This window comes from Ursus americanus, chromosome 31, assembly GCF_024610735.1.
Source record: "Ursus americanus isolate L20-20 chromosome 31, mUrsAme1.1.p, whole genome shotgun sequence".
NCBI classification, from domain to species: domain Eukaryota; kingdom Metazoa; phylum Chordata; class Mammalia; order Carnivora; family Ursidae; genus Ursus; species Ursus americanus.
The window spans coordinates 21,946,512-21,960,585 of NC_142157.1; the positions used below are offsets into that span (position 1 = coordinate 21,946,512).

General features: G+C 36.3%; 1 protein-coding gene across 1 annotated transcript in view; it reads left to right on the forward strand.

Moving 5' to 3' along the window:
• CUBN (cubilin) overlaps positions 1 to 14,074 on the forward strand; it is a 257,006-nt gene that overhangs the window by 33,607 nt on the left and 209,325 nt on the right. Inside the window, exon 17 of the mRNA XM_045787715.2 lies at positions 126 to 313. Coding sequence (XP_045643671.2) covers positions 126 to 313 — 188 coding nt within the window. The remainder of the gene's footprint in view (positions 1 to 125; positions 314 to 14,074) is intronic.

Genomic DNA, 14,074 nt, shown 5'->3' on the forward strand with positions numbered 1-14,074 from the left:
TGAATAAAATGGGTATATGATTGTGTGCGTATGTGTGTCAGTTTTTAAAAATTTTGTCTGATGCCTGAGGGTCACAGGAATGGCCATTCACAGGACCTTTCCCTTCTCTTCCCTGTTGTCTTTAGCGGATCTGCATTGTGGAGGAAACTACACAGACCCAGAGGGTCTTCTCTCTTCTGACTTGTCTGGACCTTTTACTCACAACAGACAGTGCGTCTATATTATAACGCAGCCCCTGGGAGAACAAATACAGGTCAACTTCACCCATGTGGAGCTGGAAGACCAGAGCGGCTGTTCACAGAGTTACATGGAGGTAACTTTGACTACTCCATGGCCCTTACATGATGTTAATCAACATTTTTATATTCTATAGTGTAGTGGTTGTAGGACCAGCAGCGTGTGGATTCCCTGCGTGATCTGGCTGTTAGAAATACAGTTCTGTACCCTATCCCAGACCTACTGCGTCAGAACTTCTAGGGGTGTGCTGAGCATTCTGTGTTTTTACAAGCCCCCGACCTCCCTCTGTCATTCTGACTCAGGCTAGAGTCTGAGAACAACTGTTCTAGAGAGTATGGAAGAATTTGCCAAAAATAGATCTATAGATGGTGAAACAGAAGATTGGTAATGAAATAACAAAGGACAAAAATGAAAGCTGAGACTAGGAGCTCATAATAATGCCAAATTACAAGCTATGAAACTGATCCTTAATAACTGAGGTGACTGCACCAAGATTTACTAATAAGACATAGTTTTCATAGATGGTCCAGGAAACTCGGCCCAGAAAAGTAAAAAGATTTGCCCAGGTGAACTAGCTATTCAGTAGCAGAGAATTAAGGTAAAGCATTGGATGACTTTTGTTTTGGAGTTTAGGTTTTTTTCTTTCATTAGCCCTGCTCGCTCTCTTTCAAGAAACCTTAACTCTGATTTAAGTGTGATGATTGTAATACGAAGAATATCTGAAACAAAAAGGCAGTTTTGTTTGCCTGGCCTGGTATTTCTTTTGCTTAATTATTGGTCAAGCCACAAATTAAAGTGTTGAGCAAGAGAGACAAAACACTTTTTGTTGGGTGCAGTCACTTTATATAAACTCGGGAAGGCACTGACAATTTTGTTTGCTCATGTGAGTTAGACCCAATTCATTTTTCCAGGAAAAACCTATGTAGCCTCTTGCCCTCTTTCCTCCTTGATATATATAGTGGAGAAACAAAGAATTTTAGTGTGAGATCTGGACTTAACTGAAAAATGAAATACATTGACCATGGCGCCACAGTAATTTTTATTAATATTTAGCTTAATTGAGATACACATTACATTGGTTTCAAGTGTACAACATTATGACTCAACATTTGTATACATTGCAAAATGATCACCACATTAAGTGTACTTACTGACTTGTAGCCATACAAAGTAACAATTGTTTTCTAGTGATGAGAACTTCTAAGACTTACTTTTATAGCAACTTTTTAATTTGAAATACAGAATTATTGATTATAGACCCCGTGTTGTACATTACATCCCATGACTTGTTTATTTTATGACTGAAAGCTTGTAGCATAACACTCATGAGGTCTGTCCATGTTGTCACAAATGACAAGATTTTGGTTTTTTATAGCTGAGTAATATTCCATTATATATACACACATTCAACATCTTCTTTATCCATTCATTGATCAATGGATACATAGGTTGTTTCCCTATCTTGGGTATTATAAATAATGCTGCAGTGAGCATAGGGGTGCATATGTCTTTTTAAATTAGTGATTTCCTTTTCTTTGTTTATATAGTAGGAAGTGGAATTGCTGGATCATATTGTAGTTTTATTTTCAATTTTTTGAGGAACTTTCATATAGTTTTCATTAGTGGTTATACCCCCACCAACAGTGCACAAGGTTCCCTTTTTACCACATCTTTGCCAACATTTGTCGTTTTTTGTCTTTTTGATAATAGCTGTTCCCACAGGTTTGAGGTGATATCTCACCATGGTTTAATGTGCATCACCTTCGTATTAGAGATGTTGAGCATCTTGTCATGTGCCTGTTGGCCATCTGTATGTTTTCTTCAGAAATAGGTCTACTCAGATCCTCTGCCCATTTTTTAGTTGGACTGTTTTTTGTTGCTCTTGAGTTGTATGATTTCTTTATATATTTTGGATGTTAACTATTTATTTGATGTATGATTTGCAAATATCTTCTCCCATTCATTAGGCTGCCTTTTTGTTGTGTTGTTGGTTTCCTTCACTTTGCAGAAACTTTTTAGTTTGATGTCTTCTCATTTGTTCATTTTGCTTTTGTTGCCATTGCTTCTGGAATCAGATCCAGAAAATTATTGCTGAGACCAATGTCAAAGAGCTTTCTTCATACGTTTTATTCTAGTCTGTTCACCAAGTCTTTAATCCATTTTGAGTTAATATTGTGTGAGGTATAAGATAGTGATCTAGTTCCATTCTTTTACATGGGATTGTTCAGTTTTCTCAACACCATTTATTGAAGAGATTTCCTTTCCTTGTTGTATATTCTTGCCTCCTTCATTGTAAATTAATTGACCATATGTAGTTGGGTTTATTTCTGGGTTTTCTGTTCAGTTCCATTGATCTTTTAGTCTGTTTTTATTGCAATACTATACTGTTTTGATTACTCTAGCTTTGTAGTATAGTTTGAAATCAGGGAGCATGATGCCTATAGCTTTGTTCTTTCACAGGATGGCTTTGGCTATACAGAATCTTTTGTGGTTCCCTACAAATCATGGGATCATTTCTTCTCTTTCTGTGAAAAATGCCATTGGAATTTTGATAGAGGTTGCATTGAACCTGTAGATTGCTTCAGGTAACTGGACAATTAACAATATTAATTCTTCCAACCTATGAACACAAAATATCTTTCCGTTTATTTGTATCTTCTTCAATTTCCTTCATCAGTGTCTTATAGTTTTCAATGTATAGGTCTTTTACTTCGTTGAATTTTTTCCTAAGTATTTTATTCTTTTTTGATGCAATTGCAACAGGAATTGTTTTCTTAATTTCCCTTTCTGATAATTTGTTGTTAGTGTATAAAAATGTAACATATTTTTGTATATTGACTTTGCACCCTACAGCTTTACTGAAGTTATTAGTTCTAACAGTTTTTTGGTGTAGCATATAGAATCTTCTCTATATAAAATCATGTGTTCTGCAAATAGTGGCTATTTAACTTCTTCCTTTCTAATCTGGATATCTTTTATTTCATTTTCCTGCTTATTCACTAGCTAGGACTTCCAATACTATGTTGAATGAAAGTGGCAAGAGTGGGCATCTGTTTTGTTCCTGATTTTAGGGGAAAAACTTTCAGCTTTTCATCACTGAATATGCTATCTGTGGGTTTGTCATATATGGCCTTTATTATGTTGAGGTATATTCCACCTATACCCATTTCGTTTAGAGTTTTTTTATCATAAATAAGTGTCAGATTTAGTCAGATGCTTTTTTCTGTGTCTATTGAGATGATCATATGATGTTTATCCTTCATTTTGTTAATGTGGTATATCACAATGATTTATTTGCATATACTAAAACATCCTTGCATTTGTGGAGTAAATCCCACTCGATTGTGGGATATGATTCTTTAAATGTATTGTTGAATTCAGTTTGCTGATATTTTGTTGAGAATTTTTGCATCTACGTTCATCAGAAATATTGGCCTAGAGTATTTTGTTTTGTTTTGTGGTGTTCTTCTTTCGTTTTGGTTTTCAGGGTAATGCTGGGCTCAGAAAATGAGTTTGGAAACATTGCTTACTTTTCAAATTTTTGGAAGAGTTTGAGGTGGATAGGCATTAAATCTTCTTCGAATGTTTGATAGAATTCACTAGTGAAGCTTGGACTTTTGTTTGTTGGGTGTTTTTCAATTACTGGTTCAATCTCCTTATTAATAGTTGGTGTATTCAGATTCTCTATTTCTTCATGATGCAGTCTTGGAGGAGGGTATGTTTCTAGGAATTTATCCATTTCTTCTAGGTTCACCAATTTCTTGCTATATAATTTTTCATAATAGTCTCTTATGATCCTTTGTATTACTGTGGTATCAGTGGTAACTTCTCCTCTTTCATTTCTGGTTTAATATGAGCCTTTTTTTTTTTCTTGGTTAGTCTAGCCAAAGGTTTGTCAATTTTGTTTCTCTCTTCAAAGAACCAACCATTCGTTTCATTGATTTTTTTCTGATCTGTTTTTAAGCTGTATTTCATTTATTTCCGCTCTGATCTTTATTATTTCCTACTTTCTATTAATTTTGGAGGTAATTTGTTTTTCTTTTTCTAGTTCCTTTAGGTGTAAACTCTTCGGTGACTTTTTTGAGATTTTTCTTATTTTGTGAGGTAGGCTTGTATCGCTATGAACTTACCTCCTAGAACTGCTCTTGTTGCATCTGATAGATTTTGGTATGATTAACATTTTCCTTTGACTAAAGGTATTTTAAAAAATCTATTCTTTGATTTGTTCATTGACTCATTGGTTGTTTAATCTCCACATATTTGTGATTTTTAAAGATTTCTTCTTATAATTGATTTCTATTTTCATGCCATCATGGCTGGAAGAGATGCTTGATATGATTTCAGTCTTATATTTATTGAGACTTGTTTTGTGCCCTAACATATGAATCATCCTGGAGAATGTTCCATGTGTACCTGACTGTAACCTGTATGTGTTGATGTTTGGGGTGAATGTTCTGTATATATCTTATAAGTCCATGTGGTATAATGTGTCATTTAAGGTTGATGTTCCGTATTAGTTTTCTGTCTGTGTCATCTATCCACTGATGTAAATGGGGTATGAAAGTTTCCTACTATTATTCTGTTATTGTAAGTATTTCCCTTTAGGTCTGTTAATATTTGCTTTATATATTTAGGTGTTCCCCTGTAGGCCACATATATACTTACAAATATCTTGCACTGGATTGATCCCTTTGTTATCATGTAATGCCCATCTTTGACTTTTATAATAACCTTTGTTTTAAACTCTATTTTGTTTGATATTAGTATAGCTACCCCAGCTTTTGTTTGGTTTCCATTTGTATGAAATATCTTTTTCCATCACTTCACTTGCAATCCATGTGTGTCCTTACATCTTGTAGGTAGCATATTGATGGGTCTTGTTTTTTTTTTTTTTTTAATGCATTCAGCCCCTCAATGTCTTTTGATTGGAGAATTTAGTACATTTACATTTAAAGTAATTATTGGTAAGTACATACGAATTGCCACTTTATTTATTTATTTATTTATTTATTTATTTATTTATTTATTTATTTATTTTTCTGTGTGTTTTGTAGTTCTTCTCTGTTCCTTTTTCCTTCTATTAGTTTATTCCCTTGTGGTTTGATGACTTTCTACAGTGTTATGCTTAGATTCCTTTCTCATTATCTTTTGTGTATCTAGTATAGGGTTTTACTTTGTGGTTACCATGAGGCTTATATATATCAGTTTATATTTATAACAATCTATTTTAAGTTGATAGCAAGTTAAATTTGAAAACATGCTAAAATTCAACATTTTTACTACCCCACTACATTTTATGTTTTTGATGTTTTGATGTCATTTTATGTTTTTGATTTTACATATTTTTTTGGTATATCCCTTCAGTATTTATCATAGTTATATTCTTTTTATTATTTTTGTCTTTTAATCTTCTTACTAGCTTTATGAGTGATTAATCTACTACCTTTACTATATATTTACCTTTACCAGTGAGGTTTTTACTTTCATAGTTTTTTCTGGTAACTGATGAGTGCCCTTTCTTTTTGGCTTAAAGAAGTCCCTTTAATATTTCTTGTAAACTGGCTTAGTGTCAGTGAACTCCTTTAGCTTTTATTTGGAAAGCTCTTTATCATTCCTTCAATTTTGAATGATAACCTTGCTGGGTAGAGTATTCTTGGTTGGAAGTTGTTTGCTTTTAGCACTTTGGACATATCATGCCACTTTATTGTTGCTTGCAAAGTTTCTGCTGAGAAATCTGCTAGTAGTCTTGTGGTGGTTTTCTTGTATATAACAAGTTGTTTTTCTCTTGCTGCTTTTAAGATTCTCTCTTTATCTTTAATTTTTGACATTTTAATTATAATGTACCTTGGCGTGGGTCTCTTTGAGCTCATTTTCTATGGAAATCTCTGGACTTCCTGAATCTGGTTAGGGATCCCCAGATTAGAGATTTTTCAGCCATTATTTCTGAAAATAAGTGTTCTTTTCCTTTCTCTTTCTCTCTCCTCCCTGTGGAACTGCTATAATATGAATGTTATTCTGCTTGATGATATCCTACATGTTCCTTAAGCTATCTTTATTATTAATTTTTTTTTCTTTTTGCTGCTCTGTTTGGATGAGCTCATGCCCTGTCTTCCAGCTCACTGATTCTGTCTTAACCTCATCTGCTGTTGAAACCTCCTAGTATATATTTCAGAACAATTATTGTGGTCTTCATTTCTGTGGCTTCAGTTTGGTACTTTCTCATATTTTCTATATCTTTGTAGAAGTTTTCACTATGTTCATTCATTCTTTTTCAGAGGACCATACTTTGAACTCTTTATCAGGTAAATTATCTTTTTTTTTTTTATTATTAAGGTATTTCCCCTCTGGGGTTTTATCTTGTTCTTTCATTTGGAACATATCCTTCTGTCTCCTTATTTTGCTTATCTATCTGTGTTTCTTTCTATGTATAAGGTGTAACAGTTATCTTTCCCAGTCTTGGTTGGGTGATCTTGCTCGGAGATAAACCTTATCATTTAACCTTGCCCTAAGCCTTTGTTGTCTTTTAAACCTTTGTGATTGGCTAAGCAGCCTGACTTTTTCTTGGTAGGTCCCAGGTATTGAGGGTGTGCCAAGACCTGTGAGTGTTCCAGAGGGGTGGATCCCAGTCAGCACCTAGTTTCAGGCTAATTACAAGCTAGACCCTCAGGCAGCAGCTTTTAAGGTATGCAAATATATACAGTCCTGTGGAACCTCAGTTATAGACACTGCTGGCTCTAGTCCAAGTGATCTAGATGTGTTCGCTTAGCAACAGTTACAAATTTCAAGGCTTCAGACAAGTGTATGAACTTTTTTCTGAGAGGTATTGGTGAGCTGTAGCAAGATCAAATAAGAAAGATGGTATCCCCCAGCCTATGCTTCCTGAGAGCACTTCCATAGCCTCTACATATGTGATATTCCTCAAGTCTGCTCACCAGGCCAAAACTCCATGTCAGATAGATAGGACTTTTTCACAGCACGACTGGGAATGTGTTCCAGTCTGCTGTCTGTGCAGTACCCTGAGGGTGGTAGCCTGCCAAGAATTTTCTTCATTTGTTTCAGACCCAAAGGATGAAGGCCTAATCCCCCTTGGCCACCAGAACCAGATGCTCACAGGGCATTCTTTGTGTGGACTGTGTTGGCTGGCTGGCTTTGGTGGTGCCACTGTGAAGCAACATGCAGGGGTGGGGCACTCACTAGGTCATCATTGGCAAGGTTAAGGTGGAGTGGCACATGGGGGTGGGGTACTTTCCTAGCTGATGGGCGGCAGTGTAGTGGTGCATAGGAGTGGGGTGCTTGCTTGGCCAGCTTAGATGGGGTCATGGAGCATAGCACATAAAGGCTGGGCATGCCTACCAACACTAGCAGGTTAGAAGGAAAATGCCAAAAATGGTTCCTGCCAGTGTCTCCATCCCCAGAGGGAATCCCTATATGTTCCTGCCCTTCTGGTAGATGCTTTAAGATCAGCAAATGAATTTCTGCCTCTCCTTCCCATTTTGGTGTGGCCCTTTTATCCTTTGTTGTGGAGAAGCTTGTTCAGGTAGTTTTGAGGTCTTTTTCATGGGGAATTTTTCTATATATAGCTGTAGATTTGTTGTGTTCATAGGAAGAGGTGAGTTCAGGATCTTGCTATACTATCATCTTGAACTGCCTCTCTGGATTCAGCAATTTATTTTTTAATCCAGAGATTTTTGTCTCAGATGGTGAGGTAAATGTGTATATTCATTCAGTTTATGTTTTCCAAAATATCCCATAAAATACATTAATGTTTTACACTATGGAACAATTTTAGATATTTTTATGTAAATAAAAATTAAATTTCCAACATCTGTTTTTTTTTTACTTTAAAAACAGTAAAAAAAAAAAAAAAGCTCACACTTAGTACTTACTATGCACGAGGTGCTATTCTAAGACTTTAAAAATACTGTAATAAATTAAGTAGATAATGATTACTGTCTTTCTATTGTCTGTTGGCTATGGTACATGCTTGCCATGAGTTAATTCATTGATCTTCACAAAAACCATTATTATTCCTATTTTGATATGAGGAAACTGAGGCCCAGAGACGTTGTCACTTGTCCATGGTTACATGTCTGGGGAGTAGGGGAGTAGGAAATTGAATTAGTTTCAGTTGTACTATTCTCTGATAAGAACAGAAACACAATTGTGTAGCTATGACCACAAAAGTTGGCTCACCTTCCACAGGAAAGAAGCTCTTGTGGGTTTCCAAATTCCATATCTGGCTCTCTGGTCACAGGACTAGAACATGGAACCAGGCACAATGCTTTTCTCAGGCAAAACTGTAATGCTAATTTTTAGGGAAATCTGAGTACCTTTCTATTAGGTGCTCCATGGGGTTCTTATGGCTCTAAGGTGTCATCAAAACATCTGGAATGATATACCCTCTCTGGCCTTGCACTACATTCTAATTGAATTTCAATAAGAAGTTATGTGAACTCTGAATCATTGTGAAAAGTTATCCTTAAAAAATAATAAAAAAGCATTGAAACATTTAATTTTGTGGAACAGAATGGGAGAATGTTATGTGGCCAGAATGGGATTGGAGTTAATTTATCTAAGTGCTTCTTTTTGTCCAGTCATTTGATGACTGTATAACCTTGGACAATATTTTATCTGGATGCTTCCGTTCCTTCTTCTACAAGATGCCCTACCTGTTCCTTCAAACTTTGTGAATGTAAATCAAGGCAGCAAATGATAAAAGAAGCTTGAAGAATTAAAAGCATTATAAAAATGCAAGGTTTTCCTAGGCCAAATATCCAACTCCTGCCTTGAACTTATCAGTTTGGAGATAGTGGGTAAGACCCTTCCATGGTTGGCCATTAAAGTATTGACATTCTGATGTGCACGCACACCCATAAAGTCTTGATCAAATTTCCCTCAGGGGTTGTTGATGGAGAAAATATAAGAGCTCTATTAGAAGGACAGGACATGTATAGTGATTTGAATAATTGAAAAGATTTTCTATTATGTCCTTGACCATCCTAAAGGAATACAATCGATTTGCAGAATTTCCACAACAGCAAGGACCTGAGAGGTCATCTAATTTAAATCCTTAATTTTACAAATAAGGAAATTGAGGTCACAAAGATCACTTTAGTTATTGTCAGAATAGGATTTAGATGTACCTACGTGGGATTCTAGATAGACATATGCTGACTTCCATCAATTTCTTGCCAATACATCATATCTATCTATTGGGATAATTTGTGAACTACCTCCCCCCCCCATTTAAGTATATCTACTTCTTTTCATGTCCTTCAGGCAGTGGGTATAGAAGAAAGTGATTCTGGAATGCACTCAAATTCAAATGGCATTATTATGACTCAATATATTGCTCCTTGAAATGGTGAATTCATTTTTAAAAGGTATACCTAAGAAGTGAGTATTTAAGCAAAGGAATAAAAAAAAAAGAGTAATGGTATTTCAGATACATTGGTGATTTAGAAAGCAATGACTTTGCCATTTACTAACTCTATTTATAAGAAAGAAACAACCACCCAAAATTTTGGAAAGAATAAAAAGCAAGAGAGGGAATTCTAGAAAGATCTGGGAGAATAATAACAAGAAATTTTCTTTTGAATGAATAGATGCACTTCTAAAAATCCTAGATCTGCTCATTATGTGGTTCCAATGGTCTTGTTGCCTTGTGAATATATCCTTTAAATGAAGATAATTTAAATAAAGATATTATTGCTTAGTATATCTTTTTCATGTATAGTATACTTTTGAAAGACTTACTTTTTGCTCAGTAAGAGAGCTCTGTAAATATTTTATTTGAGTATAAAATTTAACTACAGGTGATAATAAATGTGGTATTGCCCAGACCCAGTGTAGCATATCGATATTTTTCTTTTTTTAACAAGAAGCACACATTTATTCATTGATTCTTGGATTTATATATCTCTCTCAACTAAATTTTCTACTTCTAGAAACACACATTGCCCATGGTTGATGTGATGTGGCTGGTGACAAAAGAATGAGTATAGCAAGAACAGATCAACTGTTAGTTCATCTGTTTTTGTCTAAGAGAGCTTTTATTTTTTTTTCTCTTTTTTTTTTTTATAATGATTTTTTATTATATTATGTTAGTCACCATACAGTACATCCCCGGTTTCCGATGTAAGGCTCAATGATTCATTAGTTGTGTATAACACCCAGTGCACCATGCAATATGTGCCCTCCTTACTACCCATCACCGGCCTATCCCATTCCCCCAACCCCTCCCCTCTGTAGCACTCAGTTTGTTTCTCATAGTCCATAGTCTAAGAGAGCTTTTAAATTGTATAGAACAAATCAATGAATGGGGCAGAAGCATCTTTCCAGAATAAAAAGCAGCACCTCTCGTTAATATTTCATAAGTGATTTAAGCCCTCAGAACTCTAAGTGAAGGACACGAAAAGAAGTAATGAAAGTTTAATTTTTAATCCCAGAGAAGCCAAGTAGTAAGCTGAATAATAATTTTAGAAGCCTATATGGTGCTAAGGTCAGGGCTTGAAATGGGATGTAGAAAGAAATGAATAGAATCTCCTTGACCAATCCTGAATCATCTGACCTCTCCAGGCTAGGACTTCTGGTAAGTGGAAGGGGAACCACATAAGAGACTGATAGGAAGGGGAAGGAGAAGTGCCTTCTGGGGGTATAGGAAGGCTTCTGGGGAGGTTGTTCCTTCTTAGAAGTGGAAAGCAAACAAAAATAAATGGCGTAGAAAAGTGAGCTACATTAAATTTGTGTCTGAAATATGGGGAATGTGTACCTATTCTACAAGTGTCTTTGAAAGACAAATGACTTCTTGCTAATCCAAGCAAACTCACAAAAAATCACACACCGATCTCTTTACAATGTAATGAAACTAGAGGTTATTGATAAATTGTTTTTACTGTCCAAATACCTGGAAATTTATAAACTCTCTCCTAAATAGTTACTGGGTTAAGGAAGGAAATAGAAAATGAAAGACAGTGTAGAAAATAACAAAGAGAAAATGCTAGAGAGATATCAAAATCTGTGAGACATGAGGAAACCCAACTTCCAGGTAAAATCTTCAAAATCTTAAAGAAGGAACTAAAAAATTGGAAATGTGGGGAGTACAACAAGCAGAAACACTGGAGATCTGTCTCCCCTCTGAACCTTCCCTCCCTCTCCTCTTCCTGGGACTCCCCACCCCGCCCCTCCCAGTTGGCCCTGCACAGCATTCCTACATCTCCACAGCTCTTTACATGGAATCAAATTCACAAAAGATTTCCTTTTGCTTTTGTTATGCATTGAAGCTATTCAGCTCCAGCCTTGGGATTGAAGGAGGGCTATGACTTTTGGTCTGCCTGAGTATACTTGTTATCCTCAAGGGGACATGGAGTTATAGTCTCATGGCCGTGACTCACTGAATAGTTCTTAAGAATAAACCCCAACGGCAGAGAAACAATAAGACCTCTGACAACTGAAACTGGAATGTAGTTGCAGCAAGCAAACACACCAACATAGGCTGAGGAGTATTTCCAGTTAAGCACATGTTGAAATTAATTTTAGTTGAGAGAAATATCTTTCTAGAGATGGCAGGAAAAAGGGGAAATGGAGTGATGTTCAATAGTTGGCGTTCTTTAGCATATTGGATTTGGAATTTTGGCAGAGATCAGAAACATTCGGTTAGTTTCTTAGCTCTGTTGTCAACACAGTCTTTCCACAATTGCTCAGTTATCCTGATCTTTTGTAACAGAGTGGCAAAATATGCCATTGCTCAGGTGAAATAATTATATTGGTTGGTGTAGTGGGAGCCAGGGAAAGGACTGAGATGGTAGCCCCGTCTAGTTGTGGAGGTGTGAGGGAATTACAGAACAGATCCTTGCTGTATGTAAAGGAGTTGCATGCTGATGGGGAGACTACAAACCCAATGGGACAAGTGAGACGTAGAGGCTGTAGGAAAGGGCATTTATCAAGAGTGCTATAAGCTATTCAGAGGAATCAAGAGGATGGCCAGTTCTCCCTGATATAAACACAATATTGCAGGGAAACATGATAAAGGACTTCAACTCTCTCTGTTATTAAGGGGAAGGTATTTAACACCAGTGAGCCTCAGTTTCCCTAATCTGTAATAGGAATAGTAATATTAGTCTTCTTAAAACAATTAAAAGGGGTCATCGATTTATTTGTCTAATCATTCTCTAAATATTTATCAAACAACTTAGGTGTAAGGCCCTATGCTAGGGGATGGGTATATAAAATAGATATTAAACAAGCAAGAATTCAACTGTGTAATTTCAGGTTGGGAAATGTATCTTGAAGGAAAGAACAGTTCTTTGGGAGAAAATAACAGGGCTAGTGACATTAGTCGAATAGTCAGAGGTAGTTTCCCCAAGGATGGCACATTTTGGGTCTGAGGATGAGAAGGAGTTAACAATGCAAAGAGTCAAGAGAAGGAGGATTCCAGCTGGAAGTGCCAATGTGGCCTTAGAGACCGAATTGAGAAAATAAATCTCCATAAACTCAAAGAATTATGCTGCTGCTGACTGGGCTCTAGAGCTCACACTTAAATTTCATATGAACTGTGTTTTTCAGCCCTGTTTATTTTAGCTTTCTCTACAGGAAATCGTTCCTTTGTAAGAACTCTGTTTTTGTTGTTGTTGTTTTAATGAGTAGTTTCTCTTCAAGAACTAGTTCAGTCTGATGCATGCAAAAATCAGAAGCCATTTGAGGTTTTTCCATAAGCTAACAGTCGTGGGTCACAGGCTATATATTGCATCTCTGGGCCTGAGACAGTTAGTGTAGCTGAATAGATAAGGCAATCAATGAGAAATCTGGGCCTCATCCACAGAACACTGGAATTCTGAACTGGCTCTAGTCATTTCTTTGCAAATGTGATCCAGTGTAAAGAATGAATTTGATGTCATGCCTTTATAAGTGACTATGGCATGGCTTTACCTAACGTGTTAAGAAAAACTCCTTGTTAAGATAAACCAGGTTTAAATACAAATTACCTTGCTGTGGGTTATACTCTAAGGACAAACAGTCAATCGCAATACAACAAATCAAAAACAATAACAAAAAAATGTCTGTGGGTTACAACAGTATACATTTATTCTTTGCTCATGTAAACATGTTGATTTTGGGTCACTGACAGTTCTGCTGATCTGCTCACCCTGTCCGATCTGTCCCTGGGACGCAGGCTCTTGATCTTGTAAGAAAAGAAAGTAAAAGATGGTTGAATCCTTCAGTGACTCCCAAAGCTTCTCCCTGAAGATGGCATACCACCTCTGCTCACATTATGTTGGGTAAAGCAAAACCCTAGGGCCAAGCCCAGTCAATGGGAAGAATAAGTATTAATTCTTCATTGAGAGGCATTGTAAGTCACATGGCAATGAGCAGAGATGTTAAATCCCGTTACAGGGAGGGATGTAAATAATTAGGAAAAATAATACAGTCTATCCTAGTGCATAAGCACAAAAGAAAAAGGGGTTGTTGTTGTTGTGGGGGAGGTGCAAATTCACAAGTCCTACGTATTGAATGCAGAATGGACTGCAACAATATTTGAGATCACTTTAGAGCATTTTGATGAACTTTATTTGTCTCTTTCAAAGGATTTGTGGTTAAGGTATTGTCATGTCCAGGATCCAGAGAGAATACAGGCTTTCAGATTTAATAAGGTTTCATTTCCACAGAGACAGACAAACGTAGCCAAAATCAATTGTACCTTCTAGGTTTAGGGCCCTTGAGCCCTATAAGTTCCTCTTAAAACATTTGGACTGCAGCTGCCTTTCTCCTTGCTAAAATCCTTGAATTTCATTAGTGAGGCCCTGGGGAATGGCCCGCTTTAGCTTGCTCTGATGCTATT